A 25528-nucleotide genomic window follows, 5' to 3' on the forward strand; every position below is an offset into this window, starting at 1 on the left:
AGTTTTTGACCAGGTTTGCACACACTGCAACAGGGATTTTGGCCCACTCCTCCACACAGATCTCCTCTAGATCTGTCAGGTTTCGGGGCTGTCATTGAGCAACACGAAGTTTCAGCTCCCTCCAAAGATGTTCTATTGGATTTAGGTCTGGAGACTGGCTAGGCCACTCCAGAACCTTGATATGCTTCTTACGGAGCCACTCCTTGGTTATCCTGGCTGTGTTCTTTGGGTCGTTGTCATGTTGGAAGACCCAGCCACAACCCATCTTAAATGCTCTGACTGAGGGAAGGAGGTTGTTGCTCAAAATCTCACAATAAATGGCCCATTCATCCTCTCCTTAATACAGTGCAGTTGTCCTGTCCCCTTCGCAGAAAAGCACCCCCAAAGCATGATGTTACCACCCTCATGCTTGACAGTAGGGATGGTGTTCTTGGGATGCAACTCGTCCTTCTTTTTCCTTCAAACACGACAAGTGAAGTTTAGACCAAAAAGTTCTACTTTGGTCTCATCTGACCATATGACTTTCTCCAATGCCTCCTCTGGATCATCCAGATGGTCATCGGCAAACTTCAGACGGGCCTGGACATGTGATGACTTGAGCAGGGGAACCTTCCGTGTGATGCATGATTTGACGGCGTAGAGTTCTACTAACAGTGACCTTTTAAACTGTGGTCCCAGCTCTCTTCATGTCATTGACTAGCATCTCCCTTGTAGTTCTGGGCTGATTCCTCACCTTTCTTTCAGCAGTGATACCCCACGAGGTGAGATCTTGCATGGAGCCCTAGTCCAATCGAGACTGACAGTCGTTTTTAGCCTCTTCCATTTTCTAACAACTGCTCCAACAGATCTATTTTCACCAAGCTGCTCCGTAGCCCTTTCCAGCCTTGGGGAGATCCACAATTTTGTCTCTGGTGTCTTTTGACAGCTCTTTGGTCTTGCCCATGGTAGTAGTTGGCGCCTGACTGACTGTGAGGTGGACAGGTGTCTTTAAAGAGCTCAGACAGGTGCTACTAAGTTAGAATAATGAGTAGGTGGACTTTTTAAAGGCACAGTAACAGGTCTTTGAGAGCCAGAATTCTTGCTGTTTCTCAGGCGTTCAAATACTTATATTCAGCAGTGCAAGACAAATAAATTCTTTAAAAATCATACAATGTGATTTCCTGAAAAAAACAAAAAAATTATTCTGTGCGAATGCACCTACAATGTGAATTTCAGACCCCTCCATGATTTCTAAGTGGGAGAACTTGCAAAATCACAGGGTGTTCAAATACTTCTGTTCCTCACTGTACATGGTTGATGTACAGTATATATGTTCCATATTTTAAAGTCTCCAATGATTTATTTGATTAATGTCTAACTAGCCTATGGCATCCTTTGAGGCATATTTCTTTTACATAAACTGCATTAGAAATTACTGTCATATACATTAGGGACAGAAATAATGCCCAATGGGAAATCACAGTACAGAATAAAAATGCATACACGGTCATAATGCACAGACAGGCATAACACACACAGCAATGTTACAGTACAGAAAATGCATCACTGTCAAAGCACAGAGCTAGTGTAGAGAGTGATGTCACAGCTCAGGCATACTACACACAGTAATGTCACAGTACATGGATAAAGCACACTGTCAGGTCAATGTATAGAAATAATGCTCACAGTGATATCACAATACAGGAATAAGGTACACAGTGTTGTCCCAGCAAAGGAACCATATGCACAGCAATGTACACAGTGATTAGCAGATTTTTTGCAAATATTGTGAAAACAAAAATGTAATAACTAGATTAATAACAACCTTCAAACAGCTGCATTTATAAAGAATTCATCGGGTTAGCCAGCTGTCCTATGTAGGTAAATGTGACGGTGAATTTGAATTTGGCAGTACTAAATATACCTACTGGCAGCAGAAGAGACTGGTGATATGAGGGCCATCAATTTTCGTCTCTATGAGGAGGATTATTAGCTTCTGCCATACTGAATCTACACTGCAGGAGAAAAAAAAAATAGATTAAATTATGTCTTCTTTCAATACTATTAGATTTGTATGTGCACTACGTATTTTGAAACACCTGGGCTGTTATGCCAACGTTTCTCTCATTACTTACAAGTTAATGTGCAACTACAGAATTACTGTATTTTGCCAGTAGCTGCTGCTACATATGTAAGGGATGAGTTCATTTTGACCACCGCCAATGAAATATTAATGACCTATTCTCAAGATAGGCCATCAATATAAGAATCCTGGGTAGCCCCTTTACGATACTGGAAGTAAAAAAGGCCTCAATTCTGGAATGGTTGAGTGAATTTAGTGGTATTGTCTCATAATGAAAGATTAGATTGTCATCTGCCTGTAAATGTGAGAAGATTTGGAAGAAATTGACAAGTTTTTCACCACCACTGTCTCGGACTCTACACTCACCTAAAGAATTATTAGGAACACCTGTTCTATTTCTCATTAATGCGATTATCTAGTCAACCAATCACATGGCAGTTGCTTCAATGCATGTAGGGTTGTGGTCCTGGTCAAGACAATCTCCTGAACTCCAAACTGAATGTCAGAATGGGAAAGCAAGGTGGACTACAACAGCAGAAGACCCCACCGGGTACCACTCATCTCCACTACAAATAGGAAAAAGAGGCTACAATTTGCACGGGCTCACCAAAATTGGACTGTTGAAGACTGGAAAAATGTTGCCTGGTCTGATGAGTCTCAATTTCTGTTGAGACATTCAAATGGTAGAGTCCGAATTTGGCGTAAACAGAATGAGAACATGTATCCATCATGCCTTGTTACCACTGTGCAGGCTGGTGGTGGTGGTGTAATGGTGTGGGGGATGTTTTCTGGGCACACTTTAGGCCCCTTAGTGCCAATTGGCCATCGTTTAAATGCAACAGGCTACCTGAGCATTGTTTCTGACCATGTCCATCCCTTCATGACCACCATGTACCCATCCTCTGATGGCTACTTCCAGCAGGATAATGCACCATGTCACAAAGCTCGAATCATTTCAAATTGGTTTCTTGAACATGACAATGAGTTCACTGTACTAAAATGGCCCCCACAGTCACCAGATCTCAACCCAATAGAGCATCTTTGGGATGTGGTGAAACAGGAGCTTCGTGCCCTGGATGTGCATCCCTCAAATCTCCATCAACTGCAAGATGTTATCCTATCAATATGGGCCAACATTTCTAAAGAATGCTATCAGCACCTTGTTGAATCAATGCCACGTAGAATTAAGGCAGTTCTGAAGGCAAAAGGGGGTCCAACACCGTATTAGTATAGTGTTCCTAATAATTCTTTAGGTGAGTGTATATTAAACACCCTGTAGCGAATATCTACTGCTATTTAATTATATTGGAACTTGTAAAGAGCTTTCAGCAGAGAACTTTTGTTGTTAATGGTTTTTTCCCCCCAAAATACCGTAACCTATATTTTTACTTGGATTCTTCCCACCTCCTTCACTGCTTCCCTTTGTTTACCCCTCCCCACCACCATTTTTCACTACCCTCATTTCTTTAAAATGAAAGCAGGAATTTATGAAAAAAGAGAGATGATTTGTGAATGCACATATGTATTTCTATTATGTAATTATGCTATATTTTATGTATTTGGATATATTGATGTGTGCATGTCATAGGTATTTGTGTGTATAAGAATAGAAGCCTTATGAAGGGCCTCAGAAAAATGGCCAAACTAGTTTTATAGAAGTACTCATCAACATAGCTTAATGTTATCATTTTCTTAAAGTAGCTGTGATTTTGTAATATATTACTTTTATTGCTCTCTTCTGTTCTGGGATGTGATCACATGATCATGTCCATGCAGCTCTTTCTTATTCCCTGTGATGTTATGTCCATGGATGTGTATAAGCAGCAACAGGAGCAATTCTAGCAGATTGTCTATGTAACTAGCTGGGTGGGAGGAGTTATAAACTAGGTGGGTGTTGTTATGGGTGGAGCTGCAGCAAAGAAAGAAGTGTGTCATGGGTTTGGTTGGACACAGCAACAGGAAGTGCTAAATACAGGATAGAAACAAACTGTGATTTCTTGTAATATAAATATGTATAAAAAATATAATAACTGGTTTGGTAATCCTCTCCAAATATAGTGTATGCGTTATTTGGAGTAAGGAACACCCGGAGGACTCATTCACCAGGATTCAACAAGAGTTATATAAAAAATGAATAATGCGATTTATTTTTGGTCTTCATAAAAGTTGATTACTTACAAAAATAATTTAGGAAATGTCTTAGTCTATTGTCCATGCGTGAATATGAATGTCCTTAAAGCAGGGGCGTCGCCAGGTTAAAACATTTGGGGCCTGGGCCCCGGATGTTTTGTCCCATGCCCCGAATGTCCTGCCTGCTAGATACAACTGTATTGCCGTACACAGAACGGCAATACAATTGAATCTAATACACTGGGAAGAGGTGAAGGACCTGTGGTGACATCACAGGTCATGTGATCAGCAAAACAGGCTTTGATAGGATGACCTGGATGGTGTCACCATCATGTGACCAGTGCAGGAGTGGACCGGAGTGAAGAGAAGAAGGAGCCTAATGGTGATGTCTGTACATGAGGAGAGGTAAGTGAAGGGAGAGGCAGATTTAACTGGGATGTATGTTAGGGCTGAAGGGAGGGATGTTATTGAAATGGAACTGTGTGCTTGAGGTGGCTGGGGGAGGGAGTGATGTTATTTACATGGGACTGTATGTTGAAAGTGGATGGTGGGGGGAATGATATTTATGTACATGGGACTTAATGTTTAGGCTACGTTCACACTTGCGTTTGGGGATCCGCTTGTGAGATCCGTTTCAAGGCTCTCACAAGCAGCCCCAAATGCATCAGTTTAACTCCAATGCATTCTGAATGGATGTGGATCCACTCAGAATGCATTCGTTCGGCTCCGTACGGCCCCCCATTCCGTTTTGGAGGCGGACCCCAAAATGCTGCAAGCAGCGTTTTTGTGTCCGCATGGCCTTGCGGAGCCAAACGGATCTGTCCTGACTTACAATGTAAGTAAATGGGGATGGATCCCTTTGCAGTGACACAAAATGGTGCAATTGTAAACGGATCCATCCCCCATTGACTTTCAATTTAAGTCAGGACGGATCCGTATTGGGACTTAGAAATTCAAATCTAATACAAACGAATCGGTCCTGAACGGATGCATTCGTTTGTATTATCGGTGCGGATCCGCACGAACGCAAGTGTGAAAGTAGCCTTAGGGGGTGATGTTTACATGGGATTGTGCGTTGGAGGCGGCTGTGGAGGAGGTGATGTTATTTTCATGGGACTGTATGGTGGAGGGAGGATTATAACTGCAGGGGGCACTGCAGATCCAGGGGACATTATAGGCGGTCTTATTACTACTGGGGGCTCTATAAGGAGGGTCTTATAGATCCGCCTTATTTCTACTAAGCACACTATGCGGGCCTTATTCCTACTGATGGGTCTGTAGAGAGCTTTATTACCACTGGGGGAACAATAGGGGGCCTTATTTCTACTGGGGACTATGTGAGGGTATTATTAATATGGGAGGGCTCTTTTAATAATGGGGGCATTGTTGAGGAGCATTATCATGGTTGGGGCAGTGTTACTAATGAGGGCATTCTAGAAGGGAATTACTATTGGTGGGACTATGAGGAGCACTATTACTATGGGGGGTAGTAATGTTTCTTCAGGATAGTATTTGAGGGTATTGGGGGGGGGGGGGCAGCGTAACTAAAGGCTCATGGGCCCCGAAGCAAGAGTTAAGCTTGGGCCCCCCTTCCCTCAGTGCTTTGTGTGTCTTCTTATGCGGCACAAGTGTCTTTGGGCCCCTTCAGGCTCCTGGGCCCGGTAGCGACTGCTACCTCTGCGCCCCCTATAGCTACACCCCTGGGGGGGGGGGGCACAGCAAGCAGCAGGATAACACTGTGGGGACTCCAGTTGGGGGATAATGATAGAATGTGAGGAAGCTAAGATGTCTTTGTGTCACACTCTGCAGAGACGAGGAGGCTGAGAGAAGTGTCCAGACCGAGTGGAGAAGATGATGAGAGAGAAGATCTACAGAGAAGATGATGACAGAGAGGAGACGTCACCTGGAGGCCCTGGATGTGACAGGTAAGTGCTGCTGTATAGCAAGTACAGCAAAGTGCGGGGGCAACATATTTATTGGGGCTTGTGCCCCGGATCTTTTGAGACCCTAGCAACGCCCCTGCCTTAAAGTATCCTTGCTAAAGGGGAGGAACCTCCTTCTCAGGCTCCATGTGTGTCTTCTATCTTCTTCAGCAGCTACAACCCCCAACAGAGTGAGAGTAAGAATACAACCCCCCTTGTCTGTCTCTGTCAGTCATTTATACCATAGATACAGGTGTGTCTTACTAATGTATGTACTTCTACATTGTCATATATGGAGACATTAAATATAGGTCTTGACGTTCCCATACAGACCTCCCTATCGCCCTTGTGTATCACTATACACTCACCTAAAGAATTATTAGGAACACCTGTTCTATTTCTCATTAATGCGATTATCTAGTCAACCAATCACATGGCAGTTGCCTCAATGCATGTAGGGTTGTGGTCCTGGTCAAGACAATCTCTTAAACTCCAAACTGAATGTCAGAATGAGAAAGAAAGGTGATTTAAGCAATTTTGAGCGTGGCATGGTTGTTGGGGCCAGACGGGCCGGTCTGAGTATTTCACAATCTGCTCAGTTACTGGGATTTTCACGCACAACCATTTCTAGGGTTTACAAAGAATGGTGTGAAAAGGGAAAAACATCCAGTATGCGGCAGTCCTGTGGGCAAAAATGCCTTGTTGATGCTAGAGGTCAGAGGAGAATGGGCCGACTGATTCAAGCTGATAGAAGAGCAACGTTGACTGAAATAACCACTCGTTACAACCGAGGTATGCAGCAAAGCATTTGTGAAGCCGCAAACAACATGCACAACCTTGAGGCGGATGGGCTACAACAGCAGAAGACCCCACTGGGTACCACTCATCTCTACTACAAATAGGAAAAAGAGGCTACAATTTGCACGAGCTCACCAAAATTGGACTGTTGAAGACTGGAAAAATGTTGCCTGGTCTGATGAGTCTCGATTTCTGTTGAGACATTCAAATGGTAGAGTCCAAATTTGGCGTAAACAGAATGAGAACATGTATCCATCATACCTTGTTACCACTGTGCAGGCTGGTGGTGGTGTAATGGTGTGGGGGATGTAATGGTTCTGGGCACACTTTAGGCCCCTTAGTGCCAATTGGCCATCGTTTAAATGTCACGGGCTACCTGAGCATTGTTTCTGACCATGTCCTTCATGACCACCATGTACCCATCCTCCGATGGCTACTTCCAGCAGGATAATGCACCATGTCACAAAGCTTGAATCATTTCAAATTGGTTTCTTGAACATGACAATGAGTTCACTGTACTAAAATGGCCCCCACAGTCACCAGATCTCAACCCAATAGAGCATCTTTGGGATGTGGTGGAACGGGGGCTTCGTGCCCTGGATGTGCATCCCTCAAATCTCCATCAACTGCAAGATGCTATCCTATCAATATGGGCCAACATTTCTAAAGAATGCTATCAGCACCTTGTTGAATCAATGCCACGTAGAATTAAGGCAGTTCTGAAGGCAAAAGGGGGTCCAACACCGTATTAGTATGGTGTTCCTAATAATTCTTTAGGTGAGTGTAGATGGTGTCAGTGTATAGTGTAATAAAGCCTTTAGATTAAATACCAATTAATATTATATCACATATTATTTAACATTTCTTTACATGGTGAAAACGGGTCAAGCGAGTCCGAATGTATATACAATGTTACGAATTTGCTACCTAGCTTATATCTTGGGACTAATATGGTTTCTTCTTTCACAGGGATAATATGGAAGTAACATGTACAGGACAAAAGCAACAGTACAAATTGTGCCAGTCCACGGTAGGTTTCTGGTTTATATGTTCAACTGTTTCTTTCAAAATGTCAGATGAATGTCATAGGCAGGGCTGTAACTATAGGGGGTGCAGAGGTAGCAGTTGCTATCGGGTCTAGGAGCCTGAGGGGGCCGAAAGACCCCTCTGCCACATAAGAATACACCACTATTGTATAAAGCATACAGTAGTTGGGAAGCCCTGTTAAAGATTTTGTACTGGGGCCCGGGATCTTCAAGATACGCCTCTGGTCATAGGGGATGGTAAAGGCGGCTCAAAGGCCCTATCTGGTGCATAAGAAGGCACGTTTATTATAAATGGAACAAATGGAACATAACAGGTGGGGGCCCTTCTACAGATTTTGTAATAGCGTAGAGTCTGCTTGCAATGGCTGTGATGCAAAGTATAAAAAATAGACAGTGGCCAAAAGAAAAAACTACAGCCTAACATCTTCTGTTAGTGCTACTATGCTGCAACCATTATATTGTTCATTTGTGGGCGATTATGTCTTGGAGAGCAATACTTTTCAGTTGTCTGAACCTCTGCATGTAATTTACCAGCTGTGCCCAGCAGATTCAGTGCCCTTCAGGAATGTACAGTGCACCCTCTACAACAACAGACCCATCCCTGGCTCATCTCAAAGATATCACTGGGTGCCATTCTATGGAGGTAAGTATTAAACCAAACACAGATCACATTATCATAGTACCTAAATATGGTTGTAGTGTGTACAGAGCATGAAATAATTATTTCCGCCTACTAGACTAGTCATTGTCTCAATTGCTTGCACATTTTTTTTAGCTCCCAACCCCTGTCACCTAAACTGCTTGGCAGTAGGATACAACTTTTATTACAGTTTTGGAAGAGCATTGGATGGAACAAGTTGTGGACCACACTCTGATGGTACTTGCGTTAATGGTCAATGCCTGGTAATAATTTGCATTTATTTATAAAATAAGTATTAAAGAGGAAAGTACTGAGATGATTAGAATTTGTTATTGTTAGTATTTGGTTACTCAAATCTTAACCTAAGTTGGGCATTCATTCTACAGATGGCAGGCTGTGATGGTATCTTGGGTTCTGGAGTGACAAATGATTCATGTGGAAACTGTGGCGGCCAAAATGATTCATGTGTCCATGTCCAGGACGTTTTCCGGCTTCCTTATCCCTCTACAGGTTATATTCCGCTATTTATTTCTAGGGTTACAGATGAATTTCTCTGTTGCAGGTCTAATACGTCATCATTGAATGTGTCAGAGAGAATTAAAGATGTGCATTGTTGATGGTATTCTAAAAACCGAATTCATGAATGAAGTTAGCAAAAATACATTGAAACACAGACTAACTTTCTAACCTTTGTTATGTACAACAAGAACATTTAGACTAGCACATTCATAGTCACAGGTGCATAGCCATCAAGCAAACATGGTTGATAAAAAAATGGCTGCACAACATTTCACATGCAAACAATAGAGCTGAGAAATGGGGATCATTCTAAATTAAAGTGGTTTTATACCTACTATAAATGCAAAAATAGAAGCTCTTTGCGCACATTTTTGATCAAACGTGTTATGTATAGTCATAGCTAGGTTTTTCTACACCAAGGGCCAAGGCCAATTGACTTGTTACTGCTTCCCTGGTAGCAGACTGGTACCCAGCTCTGTGGCATATGCATCATTCCCCTTTTTAGCCATGCTGATATCTTATGTACTTAAAGGGTGGTTCTGGTAATGATTTAAAAAGGCCGCCAGCAACCTGTCCTAGAATTGGTTGCCACTTGCAGAGCTGCCTATGGAGTGATGGGGCACGGCCTCACTACACTGCTCTACAATAGATGGCAATGATGTAATCCTACCTACGATATGCCATCATGGCTGAGCGGCCAATGGGAATCACTAATATGTAGAATATGCAAGTGCCAGAGTGTAGTGAGGACAAGTCCGCTCACCCCCCTCAGGCAACTCTTCAAGTGGAGGCAACCAGTCCTGCTCACAGTCTAGGACAGGTTGCTGACGGCCATTTTAAATCAATCCTGAAGAACCCTTTTAAATGTATTAGATGTGTTAACTAGTTGGACTTTAGGCATTTAACAATTGACATCTGTCCGTAGTGATTCTAATTTCTACAATGCTTTGTTCATACACTGCCACATCAAATGATTATGTTTTCTACTCTGGTTGAAACCCCAAATGGAAACAGATGACAGAACAGCTGTTTTTCTAATTCATACTCCAAAGGTAACTTTATCAACATTTTACATAAATAAGTAGCTGGGAATCTCTAACAGCAGGACCCAACTGCCAACTATAGTACAAGCAACTATGTGTTATCTGCTTCTTAGATAATTTCACATGACTGCCCTGGATTTAACAAAACATATAACATACTGTACATACATAGCTTATTAACAAGATCCTACAAATCTAAATTGTATATAATATTTATACAAATTGTGAGATTTAATAATATAGCATCCAGATTTTGGGTAAAAAAAAGAATTGGTTATATTCATAAATCAAAGAAGAAAGGGATGCAAATGAGCTCTCAAAAAGTTCTGCCTCTAATTCCACCAGATGTAGGACAACTATCCTATAAGTCAATGTTCTACCCTTTAAATAGGCCTTGAGACATGACTCGGATATTAAATAAGCCAGCACCTCATCTGCAGACAGCTGTTTTGGGTTGATTGCCCCTCATCAGTGCAGAGAAGAGAGTACTGGTTTAACTGGGTACATAGTTTTGTTTAGGCTGCTTTAAGATATCTTTTCATGCAAAATATATTGTCTCAAGCTTTAACCTTTTAATTTTATCTAACAGGAATCTTTGGTTACAAAAATGTGACACGTATTCCTGCTGGTGCAACGCACATTAAGGTGACTGATCGAAGTCGAAACATTTTAGGTAAAAGAACTTTGCCCATATGATTGCAAGACAAATTTATGTAAAATAAATTAAAAAAAATGTAAGTTTCTTCCCTTGGTTCTGTTTCTTTTCACCATTTTTTCCTTCCCTGTACATTTGTAAAAATTGGAGTACAGGTAACACTTTAGTATAAAAGATCATTATATCTCTATCTGCATCATATTATGACTGCTTCAGCTCTCTCCCCGAGGTTCATTCATATTACAATTCTTTATGTGTGGACTCTGCACAATGGTAACCAGGAAGAAGTCCACATGAAAACTGTGTAGCCACTGGCATAGTTATAGGGGTCGCATCCGTTGCATTTACAACTGGGCCCCTAAGCCAGGGGGGCCCAGAGGCCCTTGCCAGTGGTACTATACTTTTCCCTTTATAAGATGCAATGCATATTATAAAGGGAAAACTAGTGAGCGCTTCCATTGTGGAAGCGCTCACTAGTATGCAGGAGGCTGGGGAATAAAGCACTCCTCCTTCTCGCTCTTCTCAGGTCCCATGCTGCTGTGCCCTGGCTGCCTGCAGAATCAGGACGTACAGAGCGCACTGTGACCTGACGCGGCAGGCAGTCAGATGACTGTGCAGAGTGGGCCCCGAGAAGAGAGCAGGGACACCACAGTACTTGGAGAGTGGCGGTAGGAAAGGTAAGTTTATTTATTTATTTTAGTCTGATCTGAGGTCTAATGGGGGTCTAGAAGTCTGGTCTGAGGTCTGATATGGGTGTGTGGAAGTCATATGGGAGTCTGGAAGTGTAATGGGGGTCTGAAGGTCTAATGGGGGTCTGGAGGTCTGGTCTGAGGTCTGATATGGGGGTCTGGATGTCTGGTCTACGGTCTGATATGGGGGTCTGGAGGTCTAATTGGGTCTGATAAGGGGGTCTGGAGGTCTAATGGGGGTCTGATCTGAGGTCTGATATGGGGGTCTGATCTAAAAGGTAAGGGGGTATTTTTAGGGAGATTGTTCCTGCAGGATAGTATTGGGGGAGGGCAGGATGGGGTGTTTATAAGGTGGGGAGGATGATGGAAAAGTAGGATAAAATGTCTGTTTGTTAAACTCTGCAGAAACGAGACACGGCTGAAATAAATCATCATGGCGGTCTGGTCTGAAAGGAGATGAGGAAAGAGAATATCTACATCAGAGGAGACGTCACTGAATGTAAAAGGTACATATGTGGCGCTGTATTATCCTGTATGTTCTGTATCGCTGTATGTAATATTTTCCAAGTAGAAGTTCTCCTTTTTTTTTTTTTTGTACGAGTGCTGCCTTCTCTACTCTGTTTAGCTGCTCACCACTGCAATTTCTGCGGCGAGCACGTAAACAGAGCAGAGAAAGCAGCTCTCATATGATCGGTGGAAGTGCCATGGGTCGGACCCCCGCCAATCTGATATTAATAAATTATCCTGACCTATCCTCAGTAGTAAAAAAATAAATCAAAAAAAATAATACAACCCCTTTAACAGTAGGACTGGAGGTAAAGGGTTAGGTTGAGAATTTGGTATGGGGGGCTGTTTCAATTTTTACCTCAGGCACTGAGGGAGGGGGGAAGAGGGCCCAAGCTGAACTCTTGCACCAGAGCCCATGAGCCTTTAGCTACACTCCTGTGTATAGCAATACATTCATATGAGCTGTCCTCAGGATAGGTCATCAATATCAGATTTGTGTGGGCCTAATTTCTGGCACCCCTGCAAATCAGCTGTGTGTTAGAACAGGAAGGGGTCTTCAAATACACATTAGATGCTGTCGAATTAATGCTTGTTCAACTGCAGCTACTATACCTGTGGACACCCTCCCTGTACATGCTGAGTGTGCATGTGGAATGGGAAGACTGGATGTATAAGCAAGGGTAGTTTGGAAGTCAGTTTTCTTTTGCCTGTGCTTTGTCCGTTTGTCAAATGTTGTACATCTTTGTCTGTGAAGGTTCTCATTTATCCAGGTCATGGTATATCTGTAAAGAATAAATCAAGGCAACTGAACTTACTGTAGATTTCTTGAAAACGTTTCACTCGTTCTTCCAACAAGCTTTCTCAATTCTGAGTGACTGTACAAGAATTCTCTGGGAATAAATATGTAACTGAATCCACATCTGGTAATTATACCCAGCATGGGGTCAAAGGTGTTTAAAACCATTATCCTAATTGGAGTCAGTAGGTGATAAAGACTTCCCAGAAAAAGGTGTCAAGACAGCATTGTATGTGGCAGACAATAGATGTCTAACCCCCCCCCCCGCCTCTATTCAAGCTTGTAGGTGAAATGAGGGGGCACACACACCAGGGAAACAATTGATGGATGAACAATTATTATTTATTACTCTAAAAACACTCCCCTAAAAAGATATATATAAAACATACATAAAATGTATTGATAACAACCTATATCTAAATCCACTGGTATAGATGATAATGTCCACTGTTCAGCTGCAGTGCTCTGGATACTGCTGTGGGTGCAATAAAATAAAGTTCATCCAAATATTATCCCAGTTCGTACGGTGCTATAAAGATGTATAGTAGCGCAAAATGGTACGGAGTATCCAGAAGATGGCACCAACGGGTGTATTCAATTCAAATGCAATGGAACAATACTGCTGACTGAATGGCAATGTCCAGTATTAAGAATAACATATGTGAATATATGCACAGATCCACAGATTACTCACAGTCTCCAGCCGCTTGCAGTCTCCCGGTCTCACCCGGTCTCACCCCTCCTTGTTGCACGGCTGTAGCGCTGATTTTCCAGGTAGCCGAACACGGCCGTCTGTGGCGTCCCACGTGACCTAATGCTCTGGGGTTCCGGGCGGACGCTTAGATGACGTCACTGCTATGCGGCGGTAATTTCAAATCTGATAGCGGATCTCATGTGCTGGCAACTTGATATTCTGTTTCTTTATTCTTTATTCTTTTGCTTTCCTTGAATCCACGCTCACTCCACAATGCCAGACGCGTTTCGGGGTCTTACGCCCCTTCCTCAGTGGCCGCTGTATTCGATTTACGATTTTTTCTATTCAAGCTTGGCTTCTCCATTTTTACGTAGATGGCCTCCTTCACACCTCAGTCACTCCGAATTGAGAAAGCTCGTTGGAAGAACGAGTGAAACGTTTTCAAGAAATCTACAGTAAGTCCAGTTGTACATCTTTGCATCTTTAGACATAACACTTTTGTCCAGGGCTGTTAGATCTTAGACTTGGGCTGCATGTTCATCTTGGCCACGACATGCATTCCATGACCAACGGTTGCTGTGTAGCAGTGCAGCCACTGGAATGAATGGAATCGCAGTGCAACTTGTAAATTGCTGCAACCACGACACCAGATTGTAAAACATTTAGCAGTGTTGGATTTTTTTTCAGTTTCTGGGGTCACAGTCACAGCAACTTATAAGTTGCACTGTGAGTCCATTCAGTTTAATGATGGAACTTCTGTACAGTGACCCTTGGTTGTGCGATGGGTGTTACAGCCACAATCGCAAGTCCTAGTCTTGTACAAATGTCCATATCCATTTGATGTACATTTGGTTCATCTGTGGAGATGTCCATTAATGATCCATGTATTCAGATTTTTGCCCTCTGTGCATCATCAGTAGAGATGAGCGAATCAATTCTTACGAATCTTTTCATTCATCAGCCTTCTTGAGCCGAGAGGGGCTGGCCCGCTGCTCAAAAGGTTCCCCGCTATCCCTTGATTGACAGGACCGGACATCTCGCCTGGCTCTGTCAATCTCCTGCCTGTGCAGTTGCCCCGAATAGCAGCGCAAATGCAGAGAGGCAATGCTACAGGAGCAGCAAAGATGCTGACAAAAATGGCATGTGCCAAAATTTGTGACTTTTTTTTACTCCAGAATTCAGGCACAGAGAAAATGATAACTGTTCCCCAACATATTTTTTCTAGTCTTTGCTAATATTTTAATATTGTGCATTCTTTTTGTCAGCCCTGATGAGCCTGAGTAAAGGCTATGTGATTAATGGGGATTGGGCAATGTCCAGGTCTGGCGTGTACAAAGTGGCAGGAACAGAGGTACATTACACCCGTGTCACAGCCAGTCATGAATTTCTAGAGGCGTTGGGTCCTACTGATGAGGACTTGTATGTTCTGGTGAGACATTTTTATTTATGTCTACTTATATGAGTGATTGCTCTTTTGATTATGTCTTTTCTCACACATGTTCTGCCTCCTCTTCATGTGGATATCAGTAGTTAGGTTGTTTTTTATCTTACATGATAAACTTCAAAAGTGTTTGGAAAATCTATTTTTAATATCTTTTTTTTTCAACTGTAGCACATATGATATACATACTGTATATTGATTGAAAAGAAAACAGAGATATAATATTTTGCAGTAGGTGCCCTGTGCGTGCTCTCACCATGTCTCACCATACTGTAGGCCCTTCATCATGGGCATAAGCAAAGCATCTTTTGAGGTAAGCACAGCTTTAGGCAACATGCTTATGCTTCACCCAGGACCCCTTACAATGAGCAGACATTAAGAATAAAATAAACTGTAACACATTTTCCAATAAATTTGAAGGTGGCTGTAATTTTGTAATGTATTTCTTTTATCTTTACTGCGTCTGTCTTCCAATCTGACGATGTCCATGCTGCTCTCTTACTTCCTGTGATGTTATGTCCATGGGTCTTTCAGAGCAGCAACAGGGTCAGTGATTGTCTATGTAACTAGCTGGTGGGAGGAGCTATAAACTAGCTAGGTGTTGTTAGGGGCGGTGATAGGGGAGTGTCTATGTAACTAGCTGGGTGGGTGGGTGGGAGGAGCTATAAACTAGCTGGGTGTTGTTAGGGGCAGTACTGGAGTTGTGTCAGAAAAAGTAGTTGGTGCAATTACAGGGAGTGGCGATTGCGCCGCCCCCTGTCATTGTACTACTCAGATGCCGCGTTCATAGCTGATCACAGCATCTGACTGCAATAGTACAGTGTAAAATAAAAAAATTAATAAAATCATACTTACCCTCATCCATTTGACCGATAAGAGCTGTCCGCCGCCATCTTGATTTAAGATCTAGCGTGAATTCTTGCGCAGCCCCTGATGACGTCATCACGTTGGCTGGTGTGGTGACATCATACGTCACCGTGCATGGGATTTTGTGTGAGATCTTTAAGATGGCGTTGTCCAGCTCTTCGTGCTCAAACGGAAAGGGTAAGCATGATTTTTTCCATGGACTTATTTAGTCGCATAACTAGCAATATAGGGGGTAAATTTAACAGAGACTGCTGTCTGGTCTATGATATTACCTGTGCTGCCGGTGGATGCGCCTAAGGCTTCTTTCACACTGGCGTTGTTAATTCCGGAATTAAACTGATCCGTTTTGATTTTGCACATCAGGATGTATCTGTTCCGTTAGGATATAGTTTTGTGAAATCAAACCGGAAAAAAACGGATCAGTTTTTTTGGGCTCTTAAAAAAATGGATCCATCACCATTGACTTATATTGTTTACAGTGACGGATATGTTTTTTTCCCCATTTTTATGCTGCAAGCTGCGGTTTTGTGTCTGGTCACAAAACGGAATGCTGACAGAACGGAAGACATCCTGATGCATCCTAAACGGATCTCTTTCTATTCAGAATGCATGAGGACTAAATAGAATTTTGTGGACCTAGGCCCAGGAGAGGCAAGTTCGATAGTGTAGTTTCCCATCTACAGAAGCCAATTTGCCATTGGTAGATGGGCCCAACACAATTTTAATCAAAAATGTGCCCAAACTGCGTCACATTTTCACTTTTAGTAGGTATAGCAGTAATGCAATTCAGAATAATCCATGTTTCCAATGTTTGCATGTGTCTTTGGAGCAATATGTTGCTACATACTGTATATGCTTTGTTTGCTTTTGCATGTTGTCAACCAGGCTAGCACCTGTATTTTATTTTATATTGTTGGAGGAGAATGTCTAACTTTATTTTTTAAACAGAAATTGATGGCAGCTCTTAGCTGTGGTACATTTTTGTCTTCATTTACAGCAGAAAACTGGAGTAAATGAAGATAAATGAGTCTGGCCTGCTGTCCCCACCCCTCCCCTTTACGGAAAGTGGCAAGAGCAGCCTAGGAATGCCACTTGCGACAAAATATCGTCACAGTGGAGTTTGATGCGCCGCAAACACAGGGTTTGCCCCTTTTTAAGTGAGAAAAGTGGTTCCCCCATAGTTCTGTAGTTGTACCCAGTCTGTTCCTGATTTGCTACATTCTTCCAAATAACCTGTAGCATGAACATTCACATCCGCTTCATAATTTACTTCATTATGTCTTACCAGGTTCTCTTTCAGGAACAGAACCCAGGCATTGAATATGAATACTGGCTACCTAAGGACAATTACTACAACTTGCAGAGAGATTCACAAGCTACACATAAGGCAGTCGATTTTGTTTTGGAGGCCTGGGTTCGTACACCTACATCCACTAGTGCAGGAGACACAGCGAAGGAGGAAAGTAAGAAAAAACCCCACCCTAGTGACAAAACAGGTATGTCTATGAGATACTATTATATTGTGTTCCTGCCTTAAAGGGGTTATCTGGTAAATAATATTGACCTATTCTCAGGATAGGACATCAATATCAGATATTATAATTACACTGCATCACCAAGACTTTTGAGATGACGTGCAGTATAATCTTGAAGAAGTAGGATCACTGCCTTGAAGAGGTAGGAACAGCAGATTGTCTGGGTTGCCGGGAGTCAGATCTACACTGATCAGATATTGATTACCTATCCTGAGGATAGGTTATCAATATGTACTGGCTGCCCAACCCCATTAAGCTTTGTGAGGCAGTGACAGGCCTCATATATGAGGAAAGATATGTGTCTCCTAGAATAGTGCAGGAAACCTATTAGAGAAGAAGATATATGGTATGATTTGCTGGGCTTTCTCTACGATCACCTGGCTAGGTGCGATAATCACTTGGGGATAAAGCAATCCTCAGTGTGCGAGAGGAGGAGTTAGACCCTAAGGAACAGACCTGCAGAGGGCCTGTGTGGTCCCAGCCAGAAGGGCTTTGGGGCCACAAGGCTGAGGAAGCCTGGGTTTTGATGGAATTAAGAAGGAAGCCTGCAGAGGCTCCAGGTGGTTCCGGCCAGAAGGGCTGGGTGGCCACAAGGCTGAGGAAGCCTGAGTTTAAGGGGGCCCAGCAATGCCTGACGAAGAGAAGTGTCGCATGGTCAGAGTCAGGAGGACTGCTGGACCATATCCCCCCCCCCCAATATATTTTGCTGCTTCCACCAGTAGGACTGGTGGGTTGCACTGGTCACAGCTAGGAGGCTGTCTGACCGAAGCCAAATGCCGCAGTGTGAACACTGAGCTAGAGGTGAGTTAGGGAGATCTCTGTATAGTGAGTGCCTTGCCGGCAAGGGTTTATTGTTTTGTGTTAATGTAACACGTTCTGAGGTGAAGCTGCGACTTCATTGTGCCGAGTGATGCCAAACTTGGACGTCTGTGTGACAAATAAAGCTGTTTGAGCTTGAAAACCCCCTGTTTGATGAGAAGTCTATCATTGCCGACCCCTGAGAGAGAGAGCGATCCCTTACAGCACATATTCATTAGATATTTCCCTTGTGCCTCAGTATGTAAAATTCAAACAGTGCTCCGGTTTAAGTAAATAAAGCAGAATACAAAATGAAGGCTGTACTGTGACTGGGTAGCATGGGCAACAAAGACAGTTTTGCTTTTATAAAGTTTATAATTCACCCTTTTGTGTTTCAGCTCCAAACTGCTTTATTGACATAAATCCGCTGTACTTGACTGTCTGTGGAATTTCCCATATAGATGAATGAAACGGTGCAAGCGGCAGTGCGCATGCTTAAGTTGCCACTTTGTTCATTGCGGGATCCCTGTGGGGTACGGGTCCCCATTCCAAATCTAATATCTATAACTTTAACTTGCCACAAACTGAATGCTCCTTTAAAACACAGAAACCAGCTTTTTTAGTGTCAGAGAAGTTCTTTCAAAATGAAGAGAAGTCAATGAATTTATGCTTGAAAGTTTGTGAACCCTTTAGAATTTTCAAAATTTCTGCATTTATTTGACCTAAAACTACATCTGAGTGTCACACACATCTTAGGTTACTTTCACACTGGTGGCAGCAGGGTCTGGAAGGCTGTTCCGGTGAGGGAACAGCATGTCGAATCCGTGCTAACGCTAGCCTACTGTGCCGCTGGAAGTCCGCTCCGGCCCCATTCACTGCTGAGGGCCGGCCGCAGCACCGCAAACATGCCAAGAGGCGGCAGGACAAAAACTACAACATGCTCCGGTTTTTGTCCGGCCGCCTCTCGGCATGTTTGTCGTGCTGGGGCTGGACCTCCGGCCCGCCCCCATTATAGTGAATAGTGCGGGAGCGGATTTTCAGCGGCACGGTGGGCTAGCATTAGCACGGATCCGGCAGGCTGTTCCCCGACCGGAACAGCATGCTGGACCCTGTTGCCACTAGTGTCAAAGTAGCCTTAAAAGTACAGCTAAATCAAACAGATTTACGCTGTTTCAGGCATGCTGGCAGCCATTTTAATTAGATCTGGAGCAGTTTATTATTAATGTTAATCACCCCAAATCTTCATCACATCACATATATTTAGGCTGCCTCAGGGAGTCTGTGCAACCATGATGTTAGTCAATATAAAGCTATATAACTCAATTTACTAATGTGAATCACCCCAATTTTGACCTCATAGTTCAGAAATGGCAACAAATCTTTTTACAATATTAATCCTGGTGCTGATAGTGTGCTGCCTGATGATTTGGTCTGCGTCACAATTATTGTATATTGTAGTGGACTTTATAACAAATATCAAAGCTTATTCAGTTGATCTCAGACTATTGTGCCTGACGTATATGTGCGTAGACCACAGTTACCGTTACAACGGTATATTGTAGTGGAATATCTACAATGAACATTTTTTTAGTATTTTATAGTTTATTAAAAAATTTGATTATAGATTAGTGTGTCTAATGCATTTTTCTGCATCATAGTTATATCGCAATTATAGCGATATGCTGTGTCATCTTCTTTCTTCCTAAGAGACAACATCCCGTGTGCAAAGAAAGATATTCCAGATAGTGTCATATGGTCAAAACATCCCAAAAAACTGTCAGGAGCAGATCTGCCTCTACTTTGGTCAGTAAGAAGCAAGTGATTTTGCTGCTGTTGTTAGAGTACGATCAAAAGCTGTCACACCTAAGGCAAGCTTGGGTGGTGTCTGTGCAGTCGCTGACATACCATTTAGTAGATTTTACTGCTTTTAAAAAGCTGAGGCGTGCACCCAGCCTAGATTGAAGATACATAGCCACCATTATTTCAAAAAAAAAACAACATCCCCCCGTTATACTCCCATGTGGAAGAGAACTTGGGCAGGTGTACACCCCCATTGACACAGGGAGCCGCATTTATAGCCAGGGGCAAAATATATCTCACACGACCCACTGGGTCAATTTTTGGCAATTACACAATGAGGCCAAGTGTTGCTGACACCTCCATGGTTGTGCAGGTCTGGTTCATACACCAGGCGTTTATCTTGTTCCTCAATGAACATCTGTCTGTCCTCTTTTGATCTGTGTAAGTTGAAATGCTGCCATGTTGTCAACTGATGAGCCTGGGAGAGATGACACACGGCAAATCAGTTTCTGTTGTGCATCAACCAACAAATTTACAGCTGTACATCTCCCCATCACCTATAACTGGAAAATGTAGTCATTGACAATGGTAGAAACATTGTGGCTGTTCTGTATCGTGCACATTATAAATATAGTGGTGCAGTGTTTTTTTAAATAAATGTGTTATGGCTTGCAAAAGATGTTGACCATGTGTGCACATTTCAACTGTTTGTATGTTGCTAAGAACACCCTCCTGGACTTGCAGTGACAAAACAGTCTGTCTGATTGATCTGCAGTGTTTCAACTCTACCTTGCACCTGCATGATGTATGAGCAGCGTAAAGCAGTAAAAGATCACGCAATGAGCATGTGACTTTTCTCTGGCAAATACCTTGATCCACAACCCCATGGACTTCTGGGTCAGCTGATTGGACCAGTGGCAAGAACTGCCCAGTTTTCCATCGGATTACTGTCCAGTTCACCACCAGTGTGCTGTCAGACAAGATAGCATCATGACACTGAAGCAGACTAAATTGTCTTCCATAAGTGTGGAAAACATTACATTTGTAAAGATGAATCCGGCATGGATCCATAAGAATTTTCACATAAGGCCTCTTTCACACGAAGGTGTCTGCTCCGTGACCGAAATATACGGGCGCCGTTCCGTGGGCATTCCGCATCACGGATGCGGACCCATTCACTTGAATGGGTCCGCAAATACGGAAATACGGAATGGTGTGAAACGGAAGCACGAAACGGAACCCTACGGAAGCACTACGGAGGGCTTCTATGGGGTTTCGTCCCGTACCTCCGTTCCGCAAAAAGATAGAACATGTCCTATCTTTTTGCGGAATGGGCGGATTGTGGACCCATTAAAGTGAATTGGTCCGCGATCTGCTGCGGCTGCCCTGCGGTTGATGTTCGTGCATTGCGACCCGCAGCACAGCCACGAGGCCTAACTCTGACTAATGCCAATGAATAGATCAGCCATTGCTAAGAGTGGAGATTGGCTATTTAGTACTGGCCCAGTGAGGCCCCTGCTTCTTTCTGCATGTTCATCATGTTCGATACTGTACTGCTTCTGCTGGGAACTCCACCCTGCACAGTATAACCTTAAACTGCTCCCATAAAAGCGATAATTTTGTGATGGCTTCTGGAAAAAGCTATTGTTTCTAAGAGTTTCAGGATGATATATATTTTTCTTAAAATAACACCAAACTTGTTGCTAATCCCCCCAAAAATATCATTTTTGGACCGCTTGTCATAAACAAGCCATTGCTTCTTCCAATACCACTGTGTGTGCATATAAACACCACCAGGCATCTGAAGCCAATTAGAGATCATTTTTGGACTGCTTATTAAAAAGACATTGCTTCTTTCAGCAACACCATGTGTGTATAAATTCCGGCAGGCATCTACCACCACAAATGGAACATTTTTTGACTTTTTTTAAATTAAAAAAAGCATAAAAATATGACAGTGTATTTTAAAAGAGGCTGTTTGTTACCACCCACTTCCATCCATTTACCTGGCCACATATGTCAATGTCACTATGACATATTAAAGTGGTCTTGGCGTTAAAGAGCTTGAAAGGGTTTGGATACAGTCCAAGGAGACCCCAGAGTGTCATACACAGTTCTCCAGGGTAAGTGGGGCATTTTCAGTTTGGGTCAGTTTGATGACCGAATCAATAGAATAGTAACTGAGACAAATTTCAGGAAATTAGTGACTCTCTGGTTAATATATTGGGGATTACTGTTCATTGCAGAATTGTGACATGTTTCTCCTAATCTGGGACCATTGTGAAAACTATGATGTACAGTTAGTTTACAGATATATTTTCTTTCATAAATTCATCATTTCTCTGTAAGGGCATGACACACACAACACTGCAGATTTTTGGAGGATTTTTTCTGTGCACTTGCTGTGGGTTTCACCCTATGCATTACTATAGGAGAAATTAGCAACATAAATTGTGTGTGAACTGCATCTAATATGCATCTACAGCTGTGGACTGTAATAGGGATAACATGAGCTTGGTGTCATGTTAGATATCATATTATAGAATTTATATGAACAGCTGTTCCCCATTGTGAGATTATGATTGGAAATGTTCCCTTTTCTCCCTCGTATTTCAATAATTACATGATGGGAGAATCGAGCCACCACAATTCCCTTATAATATAGAGCTATTGCAGTAGTCATCAGATTCTTAATTATGTTCTTCATCATCACAGTGAAACTACGGTATGTACAGTATGTAACTATTTCACTATTAGCATAAGTTAACTAAATTCACTACATACAGTAAGTAAATATATAACCGGATTTGGACTATCTTTGTTAGAGGGGTCTCCTAAGGGTACAGCCACACGGTCAGGTTTCTGAAGCTAAAATCAGGAGTGTAACATAAAAGGAGAGAAATCCAAAAAAAGAGGAAGAAATTCCAGCTTCCCAATAAAAATGATGGTCTTTATTAAACAAGTCATAAAAACTCCCATAGAAAAACACTTATCTACGCGTTTCGGATAAGACATTAGAATTCTTACTCATGACAAGTGAAAGTTAAAGCATCTATCAGTACTAAAATTTTATGATGGTTGGAGTATAATTGCGGATATACAGTATATTACAAGGATATAACGTGTGTAGCACGCAGGGCCCCTATACTACAACAAAAAATTTGCCCTAGTCTTTTCCAAGACCGCTCTGCCCCCAAACCGGTTTGGTTACACTACAAAGGAAGCTTTAAATTTGTCTACAATAGATGCATATGTTGCAACTATATGATTGCTACCCAGACAGTTGTTTCTAAGGTGAATCATAAACAGTATTAAATTAAGCAATATATTAATTGCAACACTGACTATGCAGTCCATCTGATAACATGCGGGGAAGGTTATGTGCAGTATGTGGGTTGCACCACAAATGCAATATAAACAGAATACAGAAACGTATTTCAGACATTCCACACTCCAGAACCAGAACCGTATCGGCGGTAACCTTACATTTTTTAATGGTTCACAAATGAGATGTTTCCATGCTTACAGCACAGGGAATAGAAAGGGTTACAGCACCAGCTTGAGGGGGCGATCACAAGAGGAAACTGCAGAGCAGAGAAACATTTTGGATGTTTCAACCCGGCAGTTGTGCCCCTACTGGCCTAAATAGGAAACGTGATTTAACTTTGCAATATGTTTGATTTTAAAAGGGTATCTTTTGTTTCTTGTGTTTTTTCTTAGTTTTTATTTAAAATTGTATTTTTTACTCACCATGATATGGACTCCACTCCACTTTTTGTATTTTATCTTGATATTGACAACACCTGACATGCGGTTCCTCATTTCTGATTGGAGGCAGTCCGCTATATCAATGTGGGTTGTATACACATACACTTGTCATGAGTAAGGATTCAAATGTTTTATTCCAAAATGTGTAGATAAGTGTTTTTTCTATGTGAGTTTTTATCTCTTGTTTAATAAAGACCATCGTTTTTATTGGGAAGCTGGAATTTTTTCCTCTTTTTTGGATTTACCTTTGGTGCTGTGTTCCAAGCTCCTCCGTGACTTCCAAACGATGAGCAGGTGAGCCACTGTGCCTATATTGTATATTGTATAAAATAACATTTTTTTTTACTTCTGATTTTGGCTTCCAAAACTGCATGCAGAAACCTGACCGTGTGGCCGTAACCTTATGATAAAATGATCACAGAATATCCCAGTGTTGGGACAAACTATAATCTGTGGGGAGACCTACAGTATTTGCTACCACAGGGCTGAAGGTTTATAGCAGGGTTTCTCAACTCCGCACCCACTTACCGGTCATGTTTGCAGGATTTCCTTAGTATTGAGCAGGAGATAACGCTATTGTCAGTGCAACAGTGCATCAGGACTTACAGTTATTCATTCTGTGGGATATCCTCAAATCCTGACCGGTAGGTGGGTCCCGAGGACCGGAGTTGAGAAACCCTGGTTTATAGAAAGCAATAGCCTGCCCTTAGCATATACGGTTGTGCTGGTTCCTACAGAGAAAGAGACGTTTGTTTTAGCCCTTTCTGTTCTTGTTAGGGCTAATTCAGATGAACGTATGGCTGCCGTGGCCCGTGCATGTGTTGTGGACTGCAAACAGCGGATCTGCAATACACAGGCACCAGCCATGTGTGCCGCGCGGCGGACTTGACTTTAATGGGTACACGATCTGCAAGATAGGTCATGTCCTATCTTTTGCCATATCTTTTGTGGTGCGGAGGCAAGGACCCGAAAGACCACGGAAGGGTTTCCGATCTGTGCCTCTGCACCACAAAAGATAGGACATGTCCTATCTTTTGCAGTATCTTACGGATCGCAGACTCACTATAGTCCGCAACACGGCACTGCGGCCATACGATCGTGTGAATGAGCCCTTAATCGATGACGATCCAGAACAGCATTCACAATAAGGTAATTAAAAATGTTTTTTTCCCAGAGTTATTGATAAATAGGTATCTCTAGATTGTACTACCTGTATCCAATATTATACTCATGTATTATATTATAGCTCTAGTTTGTACATAGATTTTATATTCACTTTTTTTTTTACTTCCTGAGCATCTGTGCTTTCTGAAAGAATGCCATTTCTCCAGAGAGCATCTTATGGGAATTCCCTTTTACAGAATTCCATTTCCTGTTGACTATTGTAACTCGTACAAACTTTTTCTAAACCTCCAAAATAATTATATATTTCACACAAGTCCAAAACATGCTGCTTTTTTCAGTAAGACATAAATTTGACAGCAAAAAAATAAAAAGATTTACCCCTCAAATTTTGTACTCCAAAATAGTGTTCATTTCCTTCCTTGTGCATTTACGGAAATCCCATGTTTTTCTTCTCCAGGTAACATTTTCGCTGCAATCTGCTGCAGCATAGGATGCCCATGTGAAGTGTCACTGCTTTATTTATAAAAATGTTTCATAGTTATCATTTCAACTAGACCAAAATATCTCCACATACATGCCCTAATCATCTAATATCTAATACTGAACGTTATCTAGAATTCTTCCAAACATATTATTTCATATGCTTTTGTTTATGTCTGTGAAGGTTCTCATTTATCCAGGTCATGGTATATC

General features: G+C 42.3%; 1 protein-coding gene across 1 annotated transcript in view; it reads left to right on the forward strand.

The window, feature by feature from the left end:
* ADAMTSL5 (ADAMTS like 5) overlaps positions 1–25528 on the forward strand; it is a 43110-nt gene that overhangs the window by 14729 nt on the left and 2853 nt on the right. The window contains exons 4-10 of the mRNA XM_044283442.1: positions 7882–7942; positions 8493–8601; positions 8734–8861; positions 8985–9108; positions 10750–10833; positions 14767–14930; positions 17098–17305. Coding sequence (XP_044139377.1) covers positions 7882–7942; positions 8493–8601; positions 8734–8861; positions 8985–9108; positions 10750–10833; positions 14767–14930; positions 17098–17305 — 878 coding nt within the window. The remainder of the gene's footprint in view (positions 1–7881; positions 7943–8492; positions 8602–8733; positions 8862–8984; positions 9109–10749; positions 10834–14766; positions 14931–17097; positions 17306–25528) is intronic.

Source organism: Bufo gargarizans, chromosome 1 (genome assembly GCF_014858855.1).
Source record: "Bufo gargarizans isolate SCDJY-AF-19 chromosome 1, ASM1485885v1, whole genome shotgun sequence".
In the NCBI taxonomy this organism is placed as follows: domain Eukaryota; kingdom Metazoa; phylum Chordata; class Amphibia; order Anura; family Bufonidae; genus Bufo; species Bufo gargarizans.